Below are 22,343 nucleotides of genomic sequence, written 5' to 3'. Positions count from 1 at the left end.
AAAGGGGCCAGACGCATGAATAGGGGGCGGCCATGGATAGATTCATGCTATGCGTGAATCTATCCATTACCATATAGAGGGTGGTGAGGAGAGAGTGGGCCGCGCCTGGGCACCCTTAACCTCCCTGGCGGTTTTCCCGAGTGTGGCTCGGGGTTAAAATTCAGGACCATTAGCGGTAACCCCGAGCCACACTCGGGATTACATCGCAGGATCCTGGTGCCTCCTTACTTACCTTGTCCCCGGGATCCTGCGATGTCCCCCGCAGTGTCCGAGGGCTCCGTCCTCCTCCGAAGCCTCTCTGTGCCAGGCTCCGTTCCCTGCGAGCGTCGCGGCGCACGGGGGCGGAGCCTGGCGGCAAATTTTAAAAAAAGTGTAAAATCATAACACATACAGTACTGTAATCTTACAGATTACAGTACTGTATGAAATTATTTCACATCCCCTTTGTCCCCAGTGCTTTGTCCAATGACCTGCATGCAGTTTTATATTGCATACACTGTTCTTTCTGCCTGGAAACTGGAGATTGTCCATAGCAACCAAAAAGTGTCCCTTTACGTCAAAAATGGCTTTAGACCAGCTAGAAAACAGCGATAGTAAATTAGAACACTTGCAGAATTGAGCGATAGTGAATCGTGTGGAAATTAATTTTATTACTATTTATTTTTATTTTTTTTTTATTATATTATAATTTATGTTTTTGTGTTTCAAACTTTATCATACCCGGGATATCTACTAGACTCTTGTTTGGACAGATTTAAGTGTGTTATTGTTAAGATTTACAGACCTACAATATAAAACGCCAAATTTCCATGCAAAATAATTTTACCGCTTTCAGCACCTAAAATCCAAAATAATCATACCGCCAGGGAGGTTAATGGACGGGCTGCCCCTGCTTGGGGGAGTACAACTGGGGGAATCAATGGTGGAGAAGATTTTGAGTGTTCTGGTAAATCATAAGCTTAATAATGGCATGCAATGCCAAGCAACAGTTTCCAAAGCAAGCTAAATCCTTTCTTGTATTAAGAGAGGTATAGACTCCAGAGAGAGAGATATCATTTTACCCCTGTACAAATCATCAGTAAGACATCATCTGGAATATGCAGTTCAGTTTTGAACACCATTTTACAAAAAGGATATTGGGGAACTGGAGAAGAAGAAGTGCAGAGAAGGCCAACCAGACCGATAAGATTAAAGAAAAATTAGAAAGAAAGATTAGAGGAACTGAATGTATTCTCTCTTGAAAAGTAGAGATTAAGCCTGGGTTCACACTATAGCAATGCGCAACCAGCACAAATCCAGTGCCGGTTCCTGCATCGCATCTCTCCCACAGGCAGTTCACTTTGCCCTCTGTGAACCGCTGCGGGTGTCAACACAATGTTAATGACATCCCCAGATCGGTTCACAGATCGCAGTGCGAACTGTAGATTCAGATAGGAATCAGATCGCATGGGTGTTCACATCCGATTCCACTGTGGGGAAAAAAAGTCCCTGCACCTTTTTAATGCGAATCCAATGCGAGTTCAGCCATACAACTGTATGGCTGAACTCGCACTGCACAGACATCGCATATGATCGGCACAGCAGTGAAGGTGCGAATCACATGCAATGTCTATATTCGCAATAGTGTGAACCCAGGCTAAGGGGGGATATGATCAACGTGTATAAACCAATAAGTGGTCCATATAGTGAACTTGGTGTTGAGTTATTTACTTTAAAGTCATCACAGAGGACAAGGGGGCACTCTTTACATCTAGAGGAAAAGAGATTTCATCTCCATATACGGAAAGGTTTCATCACAGTAAGAGCTGTGAAAATGTGGAACAGACTCCCTCAAGAGCTGGTTTTGTCCAACTCTGTAGATTGCTTTGAAAAAAGCCTGGATTATTTCCTAAATGTATATAATATAACTACATACTAACATTTATAGGTACAGTGCCTTGAAAAAGTATTCATACCCTAGACATTTTACACATTTTGTCACGTTACAACCAAAAACATAAATGTATTTTATTGGGATTTTATGTGATAGACCAACAAAAAGTGGCACATTATTGTGAAGTGGAAGGAAAATGATAAATGGTTTTCAAAATGTTTTACAAATAAATATCTGAAAAGTGTGGCATGCATTTGTATTCAGCCCCCCTAAGTCAATACTTTGTAGAACCACCTTTCCCTGCAATTACAGCTGCAAGTCTTTTTGGGGATGTCTCTACCAGCTTTGCACATCTAGAGAGTGAAATGTTTGCCAATTCTTCTTTGCAAAATAGCTCAGACTCTGTCAGATTGGAGAGTATCTATGAACAGCAATTTTCAAGTCTTGCCACAGATTCTCAATTGTATTTAGGTCTGGACTTTGACTGGGCCATTCTAACACATGAATATGCTTTGATCTAAACCATTCCATTGTAGCTCTGGCTGTATGTTTAGGGTCGTTGTCCTGCTAGAAGGTGAACCTCTGCCCCAGTCTCAAGTCTTTTGCAGACTCTTATGCCGCGTACACACGAGCGGTTTTGCCGTCGGAATAAACTCTGAAGGTTTCTCCGACGGAATTCCGCTCAAGCGGTCTTGCCTACACATGGTTACACCAAAGTCCGACTGTCCAGAACGCGGTGACGTACTACACGTACGACAGGACTAGAAAAAGGAAGATCAATAGCCAGCGCGCCACCCTATGGGCTCCTTCTGCTAATCTCGTGTTTATCTCGTGTTAGTAGAAGTTTGGTGAGAGACGATTCGCACTTTTCAGCTTTCATGCTTTTCAGTCCGCTACTGCTCTTCAGTTTGTGCTTGTGGGTTTGTATCTGCTTTTCAGAGCGTGTAGACAGTTCGCATCTGTTTTTTCAGTGTGTTCTTGTCCGCTCATTTCTGATTTTCAGCTTGCTCTTCACAGGCCTTGCTGTTCTTCAGTGCATTCTGTTAGTTCGTTCTGGCCAGCTGACTGTTTTGAAGCCATGTTGCAGGTACGTACTTGTCGTAGAGTTCGTGCTGTGTGGGCGCTTGGTGTTGGGGTTCATTCTTTGACCCCAAGCCCAGTCCATGAACAGGATGGGGAGGCGTTCATGGACCAAGAATTGGTTGCTCCAGCGTGACCAATTCTCTCATATGCCTTTGCTTTGTGAGATCCAGGAGAATAATCCTGATGATTTCAGGAACTTTCTCAGGATGACGGACCCCGTTTTTCACCGTCTGTTGGCTTTGCTGACCCCTTATATAAGCAGGCAGGATACCTGCATGAGGCAAGCCATCACTCCGGAGCAGAGGCTAGTCACCACGTTGCGGTACTTGGTGACTGGGAGAAACCTGTGGGACTTCAAGTTCTCGACAGGCATCTCCCCCCAGGCTCTGGGGTTCATTATCCCAGAGACCTGTTCTGCTATTATTCAGGTCCTGCAGAAGGACTATATTAGGGTAAGTTTTCTCCTTTAACATCACATTCCTTTGTATTTAATGTCTGCTAATGTATTGTATTTCTTTCATCATTCCCTAATTACCATGATTGTAATATGCTATGAATGTCCCCTTTGTCCTCATGCATGCTGTAATCTTTTATAATGCTCCTTTTTTGTCCTTCATGCATATTTGCCTTCACTAACCTCCCCAGCATGCTATTCTGGGCCCATATACACCTAGCCTAGTTACTTAACAATGTATTTTGTCTGGTCCATTAAAGTGCTTTACCTCAAACACCCCCTAAAATGTGTACAAATGTTATTGTTATCCTTAAATTCAGGTAGAGTGCCAGAGGCTTTTTTGGGGGTCCCAAACTCAGCTTGAACCCTCCCCCCTCCCTAAAATTTTTACAATGGGCCATCGGGGGGGGGGGGATATGATAAGTGTGCCTTATATTTTTGTCTTTACTTCTTAAAATAAAGGTTATACTGATGTTAGCCAAGAATGTTTGTGTCTAATCTGCTTGCAATGTTATGTGCAAAAGTACTAATATTTTTTTTTCTGGTTTGACACCACAGTTTCCTTCAACGCCACAGGAATGGTAGACTGTGGCATCCCATTTTGCTGACCGTTGGGACTTTCCCAACTGTGGAGGGGCAATAGATGGGAAGCACGTCCACATCGTGCCACCACCCCATTCGGGGTCTTACTATTATAACTATAAGGTGGGATTGCCACCTGATGCGGACAACGTTGAAGGACTCCCTGTTTCTGACAGCCATACACGTGGCGGACTACAAAATCAACCACATCATCTCATCCTGCTGCATATTGCACAATTTTTTAAGAAAAAATGCCCACAATTATATAGCCTCAGTTGGGCCTGAGGCCGGACTTCCTGCAAATCCTCTGACGGGTCTGGATACTGGCTGTCCTGGCTTGGCACCCCAAACCGCCCTTGAAGTTCGGGAGAAATATGTAAATTATTTTACGGGTAGGGGGGCCATTGCAATGCCAGACAATGTGTAAATATTTTTTTAATTGAAAAAAAAAAGATGTGATAAAATCTTGAATTGTCTTTATTGCTTGTGTTTCTTGTTGGCTGTCTCCTAGGTGCTCCTATAGTGCACATGTAGTGCCAAGTGGAATTTCCTTTAGTAAATAAGCCCCATTGTCACTGTAAACACCAAATTACTTCAAAAACTGGTATTGAGCATTGAAAGAAAAAGCCACACATTGTTGGTTAGCAAACTTTTTACTCTGTGCACATTCACACGTGCATTTTAAAATGTTGCTGTAAATTTTTATTTATTTTTTTCACATTTTTAAAAATTTTTTTTTTTTTTGGTTATAAACACGCATGTTTCTAAACATAACATACCCAACTCTGGAACTTACAAAGTTCAACATCAAAAAAATGAAGGCAATATCAGACATTATAGTGTCAAAATTGTCTTGATATTGCCTTAATCAGATGGGGTGATGTCACCCCTGTAAAAGCCAAATTTTGAAGATGCACACAATTTGGGAGTCAAAATTGGTATTTCCGTCCTGATCCCATGCCTAATGTCAACATGTGCTATCTCCCATCATGGGATATAAATGGACGTGTTTTGGTGGTGCAACTCCTTCCTCTCACCTACCAGAATTACGAGAAAGGGGTTGCATCTACAAAACGTGTACATTGATATCCCCTGATGGCAGATAGCACATGTTGACACACCGTGTGCATCTTCAAAATCTGGCTTTTAAAATGTCAAAAAAAAGTTTTAGTTTAGTCCAAAAAATGGTAAAATGGTGGCATTTTGAAGAAATTCAGATTCTCCCCAACACATCAATCATGTTCTTCATTTGTTGTTCCATAACATTGAGTTTCTTCCTTATGATGTCAAGTTCACCATTCCACACCATGATGTCTTGTATTAGCCTTTGTGCACTGTCACTTGTGAAATGTTCAGCTTGCTCTTCAACATCTAGCACATCACCTAAAAATTAAAAACATGTATTATAAATATGCAGGCATACATATATTACCTGAAGCTGGGGTGTCAGACACTCACCTGTTGTGGTGACAAGTTCGCCAACTTCCTCCACCTCTACTTCCTCCAGATCCTCGGGGTGTGGTGTTTTTCTGAGTTCCCCTTGTTTCCGAGGTGTGGGGTTCCTGGTGTCCTCTGAGTGGCGTTCTCCGAGTCTTTTCTCCCCTATAACAATGGAACAAAAGGTATACTTAGCATACAGATATTTGAGTCCAGAAATAGGAATATGAAACATTGCTGGGAAGTGGGGTACAATTGTCTGTTTTGGCAGAGTTCCAAGCTGAAGACATGATATTTTACCTTACCAAAGCTGGAATACTTACCTGTTTGTGACAATTTTCACACATGGAGACACCCCAAGTATCCACTGGAGCACCTGTGTAGGACACCTTAAAAAGTTTGTTCTTGTGTCCCACACTAGTCCAAATGTGTAAACAGCTGCTGAGTGTCCTCTCCTTACATTACACTGAATCAAGCTTGCATTTCATTCTAGTTACAAACACATCTAGATAGCAATGTACAAAACTTATTTTTAGACAAATAGGCATGACCAAATGTATTTAACCTGTATCTGCCCAAAACATCGAATTTAATGAGCGAACGATGCTTCCGACAACCGATTACTGTGCCCACGAACATGAAAGTCGACATTTTAAACTGTACAACAGTAAAGAAAATCACATGGCGCAGCATGCAAGTATAATAATAATAACAGGAACACACGACAACTACTTACTTTTTAGAAGAACTCTCTTGATTCTTCTATACTGATCCTGCTCCCTCAGTTTCAGGTCTGACCAGTCTTTCCTCCTTGGATCGTCATACCCCAAAATTCCTGTGCAGACTCTTCACAACTTTAGTCATGATCTTGCCCTTTCTCACATTTGGGTTTAGGTACAGTCCATGCTTCCCATTATAGTCGTTCCTCCTCAATATGTCCACCATCTCTACAAAGGCCATATCTGAGGCCTTAAATCTTCTCCTGGATCGGGTCATTTCTGGCTCCGGGCTTTCCTCCTCCTCGTAAGTAGAATTAATACACACCCGCTCTTTCTCCGCCATGTCGCTCCTACTGCGCGCCTAAAGAGACGGGGCGGGGAATAGTCTAGAAAGAACATCAGGGGCGGGCAACGCGGGCAGAGTTTCACGCATAACAAGCTAACACGCATGTGTCGTACATACGATCTGTGTGCAGAGGAAGGAGGAATGGAAATGGCGAGCGTCCTCAACGAAGGTAAAATTTGAACTTGGCCCATCAGTGGCCTCAAGATCGAGGCCTATATTGGGATAAGATTATGAGAGTTTAGGCTGACATTAGTGTTTTTGTCTAGTGTATGGTCTTACAGCAAAGATGAATCACTTTAAGAACCCAGAATTCATGGCCAGTTTCATAGACAGGTACAGGGAGATGAGGAATTTGTGGGAGGTGAAACACAGCTTATATTATAATAAACAAGCTAGGAGGTCAACACTGGAGAAACTTCTGTAATTTGTGAAGACTCGGGTCCCCGATGCAACCATCCAGTTCTTGGAAAAGAAAATTGGGATCTTGAGGAACATGTATAAGAAGGAGCATAATAAGATCCAGAAATCACTCAGATCAGGAGCAGCAGCAGTGTAAGTGTATGTACCCAGGCTGTGGTACTTCAACAAACTGCGGTTTCTGGACGATCAGACTGAAGCCAGGGAATCACTTTCTACCCTTCCCTGCAGCCTTCTCTCAACCCTTCCCTCAACCCCAGCAGAGGCTGACGAGGAACAATCTGGGCCTTCCATCCTGGAAGAAGTGGATGCGCCCAGCTGGAGCCAGGTATATTATTTTTAGACATATTTATTGTCCTAATATTAATGATGTTAACTAGATGTTATAATTGATAACAAATTAATGATTTAAAACAAAGAGATTTACATATCAATAGACAGTAGTGGCCAAAAATGTTTGTGACAAGAATGAAAAATGCTGGGGTCAGAATGATAGTCTTTTCTATTTATTAACATTCAATTTGCAAGTCATGAGCTAAAAATTACGTGTGACTGATGAAGCAAAAACAAACTATATGTCCCTTTTTATACACAGGATGAGCTCAGCCAGAACCAGAGTCTGGAAAGTGGCAGGCAGGAGGAGACCGTGCCCAGTGACAGCCAGGAGGTGGCCGTGCCCAGTGTCAGCCATAAGGTGGGCGGGCCCAGTGTCAGCCAGGAGGTGGGCGGGCCCAGTGTCAGCCAGGTGGTGGGTGGCCCCAGTAGCAGAATCACCCAATCCCAGGTGCCTCCCCTCTGCCTTCAAACAAAGGAAGGGGACGATCACGGAGGAGGCAGCACTGGGACTCATTAGGGAAGCAACTGATGTCCTCAGAAGCCTCCCCGACATTGAAGAGGCCTATGGCTGCTATCTAGCCACAAGATTGATGAAATTGGAGGAGGGCCAATGCCTCCTCTGTGAGGGAATTTTTGGTGAGGCCCTTCAGAAGGGGTTGAGGGGCCAACTGACAGAGAACAGCCACCTATATGAGCTCGCCCATCCTCCTCCTCCTGCCACAAGTCCACCACCAGAGCCACAGCCTCCAAGGAAGGCTGCAAGGAAGGCTGCAGGGAAGGCTGCAGTGAATAGAAGAAAGTGATGGCCTGGGTTCAGTCTGGTCTGACAGAAGACGCAGGCTGTGGTAGTACCACAGCCTGGGGACATATATGTCATCTGCTGCTGGTCCTGATCTCTGGGAGTCCTGGACCAGATTGGGCTCCAAATTATATGGACTCAAGATAACAATTTTTTTTCCACAGACTTGATGTGTGCCCTGGGGGCCAAAAGGCTTCGCAAATTCAAAAAGTTTCTCCAGCGTTGCATTACTCTTTATTTTGTTACCCAGAATAAATGGATATTTTATTTTCTGAAAATACTTGCCTATGTGTTTTTCTTAAAATAGGACAGTTTGTTTGTGAGTAGGCAGGTACATTTCAAAAAGACAATGTCAAATTAACAAGGGACACCAACCTGCCTCCTCGAGGTTAAAAAATACAAGATAATAATGTTATTGTGGTAACTTGACACACAAAAAAAATACAAAAATTATGGAGATCACGATAAGATAATTTTGCAACAATCCAAAAAAAAGGAGATCTTGATGAAATAAAAAATAATAAATAAAGATGACTATAAAAAATAATTATAAACATTATTATGGAGATCTGGCTTTAAAAAAATAAAAGATTATTCATGAGATCACGAGAAATAATAAAGAAATAAGTTTGTGAGAACTCTGTGTGAATATCATCAGCAAAACAAATTCATTCTTCTAGCATTATAAAGCACAAAAGAATGCGCTGCATTAAAAGATCACAGAATTTGCAGCGTGAGGAATGTGCTATCTCCATTACGAACGCTAGTTTTATCACACCGAGCGCTTCCGTCTCGTACTTGCTTCTGAGCATGTGTCGTTTTTGGTACGTCGGAACAGCATACAGTCGAGTGGGTTTCCCGATAGTAATTAGTTCCGTCGGAAAAATTTAGAACATGTTCTCTAAGTCCGTCTAAATTTTCGACGGAAAAAGTCCGATGGGGCACACACACGGTCGGAATATACGATGAAAAGCTCCCATCTGACTTTTTCTGAGGGACATTCCGCTCGTGTGTACACGGCATAACAGGTTTTCTTCTAAGATTACCCTGTATTTGGTTCCATCCATCTTCCCATCAACTCTGACCAGCTTCTTTGTCCCTGCTGAAGAAAAGCATCCCCACAACATGATGCTGCCACCACCATATTTCACGGTGGGGATGGTGAGTTTAGGGTGATGCGCAGTGTTTGTTTTCTGCCACACATAGCGTTTTGCTTTTAGGCCAAAAAGTAAAATTTTGGTCTCATCTGAGAGAGCACCTTCTTCCACATGTTTGCTGTGTCCCCCACATGGCTTCTTGCAAACTGAAAATGGGGCTTCTTATGGCTTTATTTCAATAATGGCTTTCTTCTTGCTACTCTTCTATAAAATCCAGAATTGTGGAGTGCACGACTAATAGTTGTCCTGTGGACAGATTCTCCCACCTGAGCTGTGGATCTCTGCAGCTCCTCTAGAGTTACCATGGGCCTCTTGGCTGCTTCTCTGATTAAAGTGATTGTAAATCCTGTACTACCACTTTTACCTACAGGTAAGCCTATAATAAGGCTTACTTGTAGATACGGTGAATATCTCCTAAACTTGCACCATTTAGGAGATATTCACTGTATCCACATGTGTTTATGTCATCGGCACATGCGCACTGAAGAAATGGTTCGCTCGTGCCATTTCTTCAGTAGCTGTGCCATGACCGGCAGCTCCCGCGTGCATGTGTGGGGGTGACGTCATCGTGGCTCTGGCCAATCACAGCGCTGGAGGCCACGAACCCGGAAATAACTCCGGGAGACATGTTACCGGTCACAGTGGTGTACAGGGACCACTGCAACAGCTTCGATCCAAGGTATTTCATAATGAGCTAGTATGCAAAGCATACTAGCTCATTATGCCTTTGGCAATTGGTTCCACTAAATTTTAGTTAGGGTTATCAGAGTAAATGGGGCTGAATACAAATGCACGCCACACTTTTCACATATTTATTTGTAAAAATTTTTGAAAACCATTTTCCATTATCATTTTCCTTCCACTTCACAATTATGTGCCACTTTGTGTTAGTCTATCACATGAAATCCCAATAAAATATATTTACGCTTTTGGTTGTAACATGACAAAATGTGGAAAATTTCAGGGGGTATGAATACTTTTTCAAGGCACTGTAAAGTTGATCCAGGGAATATCCGATTGCCTATTGGGGGGTCAGGAAGGAATTTTTTCCCCTGCTGGAGCAAATCGGATCATGCTTTGCAGGGTTTATTGCCATTGTCTGGATCGACTATGGGTATAGGATTGTGTATATAGGATTGTATAAATAATTTTCCCCTTTTTTTGGTTGAACTAGATGGACTTATGTATTTTTTCAACCAGACTAACAATATAACTAATACAACGTATGGGGCAATGAACAGAGGTATTACATTAAGTGTTATGTTTATTATACAGCATGCTTTTGACAAGTAGTCTTTTTTTAGGCACCACTACACACATTGCCATTGTTAGTGGTTAATTGGTTTTAATCTCCTGTGCATATTATATTGAAAATGTAATATTAGAAAATGCAATAGTCAACACATTCTGTCAGAATCACTGCAAATCCTCAAAATCACAGCATTCATCAATATTCTGCATACACCAATACCTTGCTCACTAAGAAGCTCTTCGTCAGAAAGGAGCTCACCAGCAAACAATTTAAAGGCTGCACAAAGCACATTTCAAATTGTAAAAGAAGTGAAACAGATTCATATATGGGTACCAAAAGTGTAGCGCGTAAATGTGAAACAAAATAAAACAATAAAATATGGAACAAATGGGAAATAAACCCCAATAATAACTGATGAGAAAACAAAAATAAAAATGCAAATGCAAATAAACCCAGTGACTGGTGATAAGTGTCCGAAAAAAGTGAAAGTAAACAAAGTATGAAAAAATTAATTAATGAAAAATAAAACATTATTTTTTGGGACTGGGCAGGACTCCACTGCCGCCATTTGTTTTATGAAAAGCGCTGTTTTTACCTGCCTAATGTAAGTTTTCCAACTTCATTAAATTTATTGTACTATTTTATGGAATTACGATATGTGGCCCTTTTTGTTCTCCCCACATTGAATTCATCTGCTATATCCACGATCATCTGTTTACCAACCCTATGAGAAACATCATCACTACCACCTATCTTGAGGACAGCTGTGAGTTCCTGTTGGTGCCTTTTGAGGATCCCAGTGTCCAGTTCCATTGGTTGTGCATACAACACAAGCCTGTTTGACCCACAGAACATATGTTCTTGTGTGTCCAAACGCTCTGGTATGCCTCCCTAAGTTTGGTGGTGGCACTTTCTACTTCAAGTTCACTGTTATGATTTCCACATGAAGTTTTTGGATTCATTTATATGGGATTTAGAAATATATTTTTCACAAAAAAATACTGTTTTATTTTTTATTTTTCATTGATTAATTTTTTCATACTTTGTTCACTTGGACTTTTTTTTTTCGGAACACTTATCACCAGTCACTGGGTTTATTTGCATTTTAATTTTTGTTTTCTCATCCGTGATTATTGGGGTTTATTTCCCATTTGTTCCATATTTTATTGTTGTATTTTGTTTCACATTTAAGCGCTATACTTTTGGTACCCATTCTTATCACACTTATCTAATTTGCTGTGTTAGCTGCTATTTTTTAGCGCAGCGCAGAATTGTTACATTTTTCAAACAGATTCATATAGATAATAAAAGACTCTGGTGGTAGGTATCTCATAAAAAACAATGCTGAGTTTCTTGTTTCTTGAAGTTGCTGAGGAAACGTGAATGCAGAAATAACAATGTACAAGAAGAAAATAAACTAGTTCATGGAAATGTGCCACATGTGTACCTTTCCAAGTTCTTTGCACGTACAACTATACAGTGAAATAACATTACATAATGCATAGCTGCCACTGTTTTAGGATAAGCATGTTAGTTGCTTGTGATAATGTCATGAAAAACTATAGACTGTGTTACAATCTCATCATTTAATGGGAAATAATAGCAATTACCAGAACATTTAATACCCTTGCATGTTATAAAAGGGTACCTCCAGTGAATAAATTTAGTATTAATAATAATTTGACAATTCTAAAAATTAACTGTTCTGAAGAATAAAATGGTTTCCAGCTTTAGCTTTAAGCTTTATATTATCTATACGAAAATCGTTATTGGTTAAACACCAAAATACAGTATAACTCTGCAGGACATTTGAGAATCTTACAGGCCAATAACTGGCACCGAACATTTTTTTTTATAATGTAAGTAATGCATCCAAAAATAAAAAGCTTACACAAATACAGTATGAAGCTGTTAAGAGAAGGCAGTTTTTTTCTCTCTGACTTTTGCACTCCAAATATTATTCCTGTCTTTATTGCTGCTTCTGCCATTTGTTGACGCAACTACATTGTGCATCATCCACTTACTGATCAGTCTTCCTGAAACAAGATTCACAGTCATCATACCACCTACTTGACCATGAAGCTGAATCAAATGTTAGGCAATAGCAGCTAATAATATTCCTCTTTATAGCAACTACTTAACTCATTGGTGTATGCCAGTATAGCAATCCTAATACTTTTTATTATTTCCTTATGAAACGTACAAAAGAATACTTACATATAAGTTTCATTACTGTTGGAAGTGTATCCTTACCCCAGATATTATTGAATGCAAGGCATGTGCTACATGCAGATCATCCAAACTCTACATCTTCTAACATACTCTACACCTCTCCCATACCTTCCTATGAGGTATTTGTCAGGTGGAAGAGTATATGGTTGAACCGGCCTCTCTCTCTTGTGTCTACTAGCACAAACCATTGAGAATTATGGCAATTATTGGCAGGAATTGACAGCAGCATGTCAACCCTCAAAGTACCACTGTCATGACAGCAATAGGTAAGCTGCTATTTTTACTCCACCTTTCAAAAATACTAGTTGTGTGGTTGTCCTGTTGATGCTTTTGCTTCATGACATTCAGTAACTTACCCAGAATACGCACATACAAATAAGAAATCTGACACTTTTTGACATGCATGTGCACTGTGACTGGTCAGCTAGTATTTTTTTGAAAATTGGGCCAACAATGTCAGCCCCTATATATCTCTAATAACAGGTGTACTTTAACTTAACAAAAGTTTTGGGATTTTCGAGGCATACAGAAGGCAATTCTTTTTAGGTAATGCTAGATTACAAGCAAAAAACATGTATATAACATTTAGACTGTGGCAGCAGTAGACAATAAGTTTTGAAACTCACCTTCTTCATCAGAGACATCCAGCACCTCAGTCATTGTCTCTGGAACATTCAACTTGTGTTTCTCTGTCACAGTCTGCAGAAAATAAGGCCAACATCAATATATGACAAGAGAATGCAGTTCTCTATGTAATAATGTAATTCTACAGCATCCTGTAATAAACTGAATCATCTCATAATGTATTACACAGAATGAACAAGAGAAAACAAATTCATAAACATAAACCCAAGGTAAGTATAGTAACAAGTCCTAGTTGCAATCTCAGAACACCCAATAAGAGGATAGTATGCGACCGGTCTAAACTATGTGGCATGATCACCAATGCCAGGAGCCTGGCGGACAAGATGGGTGAACTAGAGATACTGTTGTATGAGGAGGATTTGGATTTTGTGGGAATTTCAGAGACCTGGTTCAACAGCTCTCATGATTGGCTTGCAACCATTCAAGGGCGTACCCTTTATCACAGGGATAGAGAGGGTAAAAAATGGGGAGGGGTATGCCTATATATCAAGAATAATGTACAAGTGAATGTGAAAGATTACATCACTAAGGGAGCTAGGGAGGAAGTGGAATCCTTATGGGTAGAGCTCCAAAGGGATGAAGCTACGGGGAAAATAATACTGGGAGTATGCTATAGGCACCCTAACCTGAGGAAGGAGGGGAGACAGGTCTCCTATCACAATTTGGATTAGCAGCAAGGATGGGAAATGTTATCATAATGGTGGATTTTAATTATCCAGACATAGACTGGGCGGAGGGAACCACGCATTCGTCTAAGGCTCGCCAGTTCCTAAATGTCTTGCAGGACAATTTCATGGTTCAGATAGTAGATGCACCAACTTGAAATAAAGAATTACTGGATCTACCGAATACCAACAATACAGACCTGATCACGGATGTGGAAAGACGGGGCAATTTAGGACACAGCGATCACAGGTCAATTGGCTTCAGTATAAATCACACAAATAGGGAACATAAGGGGAATACAAAAACACTGAATTTCAAAAGAGCCAACTTCCCTAAACAATGAACCTTGCTAGAAGGCACAAATTGGGATAAAATCTTAGGAACAAAGAACACGGAGGAGAGATGGGTTTGCTTTAAGAGCATATTAAATAAGGGCATTAGCCAATGCATCCCATTGGGTAATAAAAGATTACATATTAAATAATTAAAAGAGCAAACAAAAGTCCTGGATGGCTTAACTCTGATGTAAAAATGCATATAAAAGCAAAGGAGAAGGCCTTCTAAAAATACAAGGTTGAGGGATCATCATCAGCATTCAGACTTTATAAAGAATGCAACAAGAAATGTAAAGGTGCAATTAGGGTGGCTAAGATAGAACCCGAAAGACACATAGAGGAGGAAAGCAAAAAAATCCCAAGAAATTCTTTAAGTATGTAAACAGTAAAAAAGGGAGGACAGACCATATTGACCCCATAAAGAATAAGGAAGGACATCTGGTTACAAAGGATGGGGAGATGGCGAAGGTATTGAATTTATTCTTCTCCTCAGACTTCACAAGGGAATCGGGGGGCTTCAGTAACCAAAACTGCAGTGTTTATCCTCATGACACATCACAGGAAGCACCTCCATGGTTAACAGAGGACAAGATTTAAATTAGACTTGGGAAACTTAACATTAATAAATCACCTTGACCAGATGGCTTGCACCTGAGGGTACTTAGGGAACTCAGTCAAGTCATTTCCAGACCATTGTTCCTAATTTTTACTGACAGTCTACTCACTGGAATGATACCAGCTGATTGGAGAAAAGCCAATGTAGCACCAATATTTCAAAAGGGCCCATAATACATCCCTGGGAATTACAGACCAGTTGGCATAACATCAATAGTATGCAAGCTCTTGGAGGGGATGATAAGGGACTATATACAAGATTTTAGTAATAAGAACGGTATTATTAGCAGTAATCAGCGTGGATTCATGAAGAATCATTCTTGCCAAACCAATCTATTAACCTTCTATGAGAAGGTGAGTTGCCATCTAGATAAAGGAAGGCCCGTAGATGTGGTGTATCTGGATTTTGCAAAAGCATGTGACACAGTTCTCCATAAACGTTTACTGTACAAAATAAGGTACGCTGGCATGGACCATAGAGGAATGTAAAATAATACATTTGGGAGGCAAAAATATGAATGCAAACTATACACTGGGGGGGAGAACCTCTGGGGGAATCTAGCATGCAAAAGGACCTGGGGGTCCTAGTAGATGATGGCATGCAATGCCAAGCAGCTGCTAACAAAGCAAACAGAATATTGGTATGCATTAAATAGGGGATGAACTCCAGAGATAAAATGATAATTCTCCCGCTCTACAAGACTCTGGTCCGGCCACACCTAGAGTATGCTGTCCAGTTCTGGGCACCAGTCCTCAGGAATGATGTACTGGAAATAGAATGAGTACAAAGAAGGGCAACAAAGCTAATAAAGGGTCTGGAGGATATTAGTTATGAGGATAGGTTGTGAGCACTGAACTTATTCTCCCTGGAGAAGAGACGCTTGAGAGGGGATATGATTTCAATTTACAAATATTGTACTGGTGACCCCACAATAGAGATAAAACTTTTTCGCGGAAGGGAGTTTAACAAGACATGTGGCCACTCATTAAAATTAGAAGAAAAGAGGTTTAACCCTACGTAGAGGGTTCTTTACTTTAAGAGTGGCAAGGATGTGGAATTCCCTTCCACATGCGGTGGTATCAGCGGGGAGCATCGATAGTTTCAAAAAACTATTAGATAAGCACCTGAACGACCACAACATACAGGGATATACAATGTAATACTGACATATAATCACACACATAGGTTGGACTTGATGGACTTGTGTCTTTTTATAACCTCATCTACTATGTAACTATGTAACAATATGATCATAAAAGATGATTCTTTCATGGACTGATCATATTTACTTTCTGCGTGAGAAGTTACAGAAATTAAACCTTTTTACTTATTCAAAGTGATCTATGAAAGTGGATTTTAAATATTTAAAGTTAGTTGGTTAGTTCATTTACTGCCATCCACACACACACCAGTTTTCAGTCTCATTATTCAGTCTCATTAGAGTGACAACAGGGTCAACAGGGTCCTTTTCTGTCCTCAGCCAGAAATAGATTACAAACACTGCAAAGAGTGCTCCTTGCAGAAGACTTGGAAGGTCAGTAATCATCTAGTAGCAGAGAGAACTTTCTGCAGGTAACAGCTGTGTTTTTTGTATGTTAGATGTTTTCTTTTATTATGCTGGATTCAGGTTTTAACAAGCAGTAAATGAGCTCATACAACTGAAATTCTGCTACAGCTGAGGCAAGCAAAGTATGTTCAGACACTTTGCTTTGTCCCACTTTCACGTTATTATTTCACATAAAACAGGTCCACATTACTTGCCTGCTTGAAAGAAAGCTTATTTAAGGAGCAAGAGGGGCTATACAACAGGCATCAAAAGCAACATTGACTTGTTTTGCAAGTGTTGTTTAATAATCTTTCGACCAATAGCATGTAACATCAACCAATTTATTGTGTGTAGTAATAAATGGGATTTAAAAAGTTCTGACTGACCACTATAGCTGCAGGCATTGTAGCAAAATCATCCTCAACATTCATAGCAGAAGTGCTTAAAGTGAACCAGAGGCCATGCTATGGACATTGAGGTATTTAGATGCTTTTAACAAGCAGAAAAACAGGATTTTGCTACTCACTGTAAAATATTTGTCTTTGAGTGCATTAAGGGACACAGTTTGATGACAATTAAACAACCTTGTGTTATACTGCCACCTACAAAAGAAATGCACACTAGGCACAATGTCCTATTGGCGTGGGATTTGATAGGAAAAGGCAGCAATGCAAAGGCCTGCACAACAACCCGTCTAATCCATTTTATATATAGTGGAAAATGGAAAAACTCTTTTAGGATGTAATGGATGTCAAAAATAGAATCACTCTGCCTAAAAGAAGCAGTGTCAGAAAGATAAATACTGATGGACCTCACCACATTGAAGTAATGGAGAGAAATCTCCTTTGAATTAACCAGGGTCAGTATCACGGTCCAGGCTTAGGCTCGGAGACCAGTAGGTATAGAAGTAGACAATATGTAAAGAAGTAAAGAGGCTTCCACCGATCAGCTGGATAAGTGTAGCAGCAGGTCACCCTGGCAGATGACACAGGCTTACCTGAAGTGCAGTGTCTAAGCACTAACTGGTGTTCACCAGAGCTCCTGATAGTGGAGATGGGTTTTGCTGCATGTTAGTACCAGGTCACGGTTCTCAGGTTCACCCCATCAGGAGATAATCAAGCCGGGGTCCACTAGTAGATGTATCAGGTAGGGATCAAGCAGAAGCGCAGTCAATAAACAAGTCAAAGGTCAGTAACACACAGTCACGGGTTGGGATTAAGCAGAAGCAAAGTTAAGGAACAAGCCAAAGATCGGTAACGAACAGTAGTGAAGATACGGATGGCAGCAGGAATGACAAGAGCGAGATATTGGCCAAAGAGAGCACAATAATCTGGCATACAGGAAGTGCAGAGATATGGCTTAAATCAGGAAGTTCATGGGAGGAGCAAAGAGTTCACGGTTCACCAAAAACAAGAAACAAGGCAAGAAAATCCAAACAGACAGGGAGATGTCTAGCATCCCAGGTGGCTCAGCAAAAAGAGATATTACCAGACACAGCAAGGGTTGCAGATTCAGACCTGGGTCCTGACAGACAGATTTAGGGAAGGTATCGCAATATCCTTATAAAGGTGTAAGACAAAGACAACTTTAAATAAAAAGGTCTTTGATCTCAAATCAACCTTATTTTATATAAGATCATATGGAGCTCCCTAAAGAAAAATAGTGATAACCAATCTAGCTAAAGTGATGGCCAAAAGAAAAACACTGTAACATGAAGGAGATGTCACAAATAGGTTCAATAGGAGGTCTTTGTAACAATGACAATACTAGACTTAAAATCTAGTGGAGTGAAGACTTATCTGGGGGAGCAATGCATGCAAGCCCTTTTATAACAGATATAGCAAATCAATGAATGTTTAGTAAGAGGACAGACAGGGAAGACACCTTATTGGCCATGGGCCATATGTTATTCTATCCCTACCTGGAGGTTTGAAAAAACACAGCACACCAAAAAGGCAGATAGAGAAACCCCTAGGGACACACAAGAGTGAAAATATGAGTGAAAATAAGTTTGCAGATTCCTTCAAAGATCTTGCAAGAAGAAGATAAGCTTTTGACATGGACTGGATTACAAAATCTGAATGCCCCTGCCATTCTCAAAAGTCCAGCCTGCCAATATAGAAAATAAAGAGGAAGACTCCTCCACATGGCCAGCTTGCAGTGGAAAGTAAAAGTCAAGCCCAAACGTAAAAGAGAAATGTAACTCCTTCACAAAATGGGCGCTCAATGACAGGGTGATTTGTAATAATAATAGTACATACACAGGGAAAAAAAAAACCTCAAGCCCATAGCATACCATACAGCCTGCAAGCCACTCACAAGAAGTGAGTCATTAGAGACAGGAAGCAGAGAGCTTACCTGAATAGTGGAGGTCTCTGTAAATGGATCACAGAGGGGTATTCACTGCCGACCACAGGACCATCAAACAGCGATCACCAGTATACTAAATGAACTTGGAAAACCCTTTTTGGCTAACTGGAGAGACTTCCAAGATTTCATTCCTTATGAATCTACAAGAAGTTATTGATTGGAAATCTTTTAATTCAAGTAAAAACTACAGCAAATAGGAGGAAGACATCCATTTTCTTGAGGACACTAAGCATAACTAGGCAGGTGGTTTCTATGTGCCGAGTGTTCATTTCTCCTGTAGGCTGCAGTATAACCCTACTTGCTTAAATATCATCACACTGAGTCCCTCAATAGAAGACAGAGAAATGGGCTTTAACATATGCTCTCACTTCCCTCTAGTTTTGCAGGAATTGTGGAGCAAGTAACCTTCAAAGTTCACAGCAGAAGCACTGAAATACCTAAAGTCCTGCTCTTAGCTACTTAGCTTGCCCAGCTCCCCTTCCCAGAACATGTCCTGTGTTTACAGTACAGATTTGAAGGCTAGAAAGAAGCTACTTCACATCTAGGTGTGGTGAGTCCAGAGAATGAAGTACCGTACTTTAGAAATTTGAGGAAGTATTGTTCCACAGGGCCTGGAGGTACAAAGGTCAGTGAATTCTTGTTTTAAAGCTATTTTGTGCTTGCTAAGAATGTTTAAATATGTGAATGCCAAAATCAGTGCTACTAGTTTATTTTAAAGGAACTAACTTGTGAAGTTAAACAAGAAAAATAATTAACTATATTATAATATTTAATATGCATAAAGGATAATTATTGAACTTGTAATGGGGAGGATTGATAAACATGTGAAGGGTTAATGTTCCAAACAAAATTTATCATAACTTGCTAAAAAGCAATATTCACTCTGTAATGCTCTGAATACTTATTTTAAAGCTATTTTTTTGCTTGCTAAGAACGTTTAAATATTTGAATGCTCATATCATTGCTACTAATTTATTTTAAAGGAACTTACATGTGAAGTTAAAAAGAAAAATAATTTTAGCAATTTTCACTCTGCAATGCTCTTCTCCTTTGTAGCACTGCATCTTGTAAACAAAGAAACATCTAAGCTTTAAAATTTAAAGGATAAGTTCACCTTCTGGAGCATGTTATACATTACTTCCATATTTAGAGTATAATGTGTAAAATGCTCCAGTATATGTACTCCTCACTGCCCCAATTCCCTCCATGACAACAGGCAGGGTGGGGATCCCCTCCCCATACCCGCTGTCACATTTTGAAAACAGCGTGGCTGTGCGGGCTCTTTCTCTGTGAATGAGAGAACTACAAGTCCTGTCTCCACTGTGGAAGATAGCTTGTAGTTCTGAATGAACTGCAAGGGTGCTGGTGTACACACTGGTAGTTAATTCACAAGCCCTGCAGCTTTCAAATTGACAGCCCATACAAAGGCATGGGCTGAAAGCTGTAGGGCTTGTCTGCAGGCACCTGACATTGCACCATGATCCACTGCAATGCTTTTCAGACTTCTGCGGGAAAAAAATTTAAATGCACATTTTTTCCTGCAAAAATAGGTGCATTTGTTTTATTTTCCCAAAAGGTAAATTTAGCCTTTAATCGCAACAGATTATACACCGTATATCAGAATAACAATTGTGTGGAAGTTGGACATAAACTATTTCAACAATGCAGAGGTTTCTTGAGCTGTTGATGAGTTAAAATGTATTTGTGTCTTTTCACTGAGTCTGTGACAGATTTTTATAGACAAAGATAGATAGATATAACAGCCGGCAGGTGGGCAGCACTGAAGTTGGTGCAGAGGAGGAGAGGGTGGGTACTGGGATGCATACATATAGTACAGATTAGACAAGAACCTCAGTTTGTGGCTTGTATAAATGCACAACAAGCCTGCGAAGCAAGTAGGAAACTTGGAAAAGTTAGATTGAAGGTGAATTTTAGTCAGTTATGTAAAGGAACAAACCAAGGTTTTGACAGCCATAAAATTATGCAGTGTTGATGCCAATGTCTTCCGTAAAAATGCTGTGAAATTTGGCAATCTGCTGACTTCTTTGTATTCTGTCATAAGCCATTTCAGCTTCCATGGAATGCTCATCTTCCATTACTCCCGTTTTACCAAGACAGCAGTACTCATCCAAACATATACAGATTTTTAAGCTATACATAAATGTTACTGTTTCGTGAGCTGTGGCAAACTCTGGCAGCATGCATAAATTCAGGTCAGTGTGCTACATCACCCAAGATTTCTTTTTCACTCTTACTCAGGTTCTCGCTGTATTTATAGATGAAGAATGATTGATATTTGCACACAGACCAGGAAGAACAATGCAAGAACTCTAGCTTTTGTTAATAAATTTGACTCATCTGGGACTGTGTGGCTGCTGCCAGCTTAAGCAGGTGGCATTCTGTATAATTTCTAGTTTAGTAGAACCACAAAGCTATCGGCAATTTATTCACATTGTATATCTTTAGTTTAGTATTACTATTGCAGGTTGGGTTAGTATTAATATATATTCCCAAGTATAGGCTAGTGTGCTGCATTTGTCAAGGTTGCTGTACTCTTATGGCCCGTACACACAATCCGAATATCGTCCGAAAACGGTCGTCCGAGGAAGGATCGTACGATATTCAGATCGTGTGTACACTACTTTCGACAGCCGATCACGACCGTTCATCTGATATTATTCGATTGGACATACACGAAAATTTTCCTCGTGCAATTCCAGATCCTACGATTTTCATTTAGTCAGTATAGTTGTCGTCCGAAAATACAATACAAATACATTACAACACATGACATCACTTCCGATTTTTTTGTCTGTTGTACGAAAATTTTCGTGACTTTATTATATTAGCTATTCAATTCCTACTTGCGACTATTAAGCGAGAACGGTCCTACGATCGGTCGTACGATATTCGGAACGTGTGTACGAGGCATTAGGTGCTGACTGTATGTCTGGATGTGTCAATAGTAATTAGGTCCAGTTGTGTAGCTAAAGAAAAGAGGTAAAGCTCTTTTTTTTTAATCACAGTTGAAAAGTGGTACTAAACAACCAGCAGAATTTCAGCTGTTTTTATGTACCTTTCCTAGTCATTACAGATCTACTTAAGTGATACCACTTGTATGGTCATTCAGTTTTGACCTACAATGTCATTCTGTATGAGTTATCCAGCAACTATCAAGTAACTGAGCTGTGATTTGCTACACATGCATTTCATGGAGCAGAGACATAAAGAAAGATTATTATATGGCTGGCTAACACACAAAGATCTGCAATTACTGCACAACGCAATGAATCATGTGATAGAAGTCTGTTTTTTATCTAACATACTGCTGATTATCAGCAGATTAATGGCATCCTTTTTAACAAACTGGCTGCCACATCTGCACTATTTCTCATTCAGAGGAAATTTAACCCCTTTTAACTGAGTAGGATACAGAATTTTAAAAATGCAAGCTCATTATGCATTGTATTATATTTGT

General features: G+C 40.3%; 1 protein-coding gene across 27 annotated transcripts in view; it reads right to left on the bottom strand.

Annotated features, from left to right (window-relative positions):
• ANK2 (ankyrin 2) overlaps positions 1-22,343 on the bottom strand; it is a 793,913-nt gene that overhangs the window by 129,111 nt on the left and 642,459 nt on the right. For all 27 annotated transcript variants that reach the window (XM_073602841.1, XM_073602877.1, XM_073602815.1 and 24 more), the window contains one exon: positions 13,314-13,386. In XM_073602841.1, coding sequence (XP_073458942.1) covers positions 13,314-13,386 — 73 coding nt within the window. The remainder of the gene's footprint in view (positions 1-13,313; positions 13,387-22,343) is intronic.

The sequence above is a fragment of the Aquarana catesbeiana genome, linkage group LG01 (assembly GCF_042186555.1).
Source record: "Aquarana catesbeiana isolate 2022-GZ linkage group LG01, ASM4218655v1, whole genome shotgun sequence".
Classification (NCBI taxonomy): Eukaryota; Metazoa; Chordata; class Amphibia; order Anura; family Ranidae; genus Aquarana; species Aquarana catesbeiana.
This window is presented reverse-complemented; position numbering and strand designations above follow the sequence as displayed.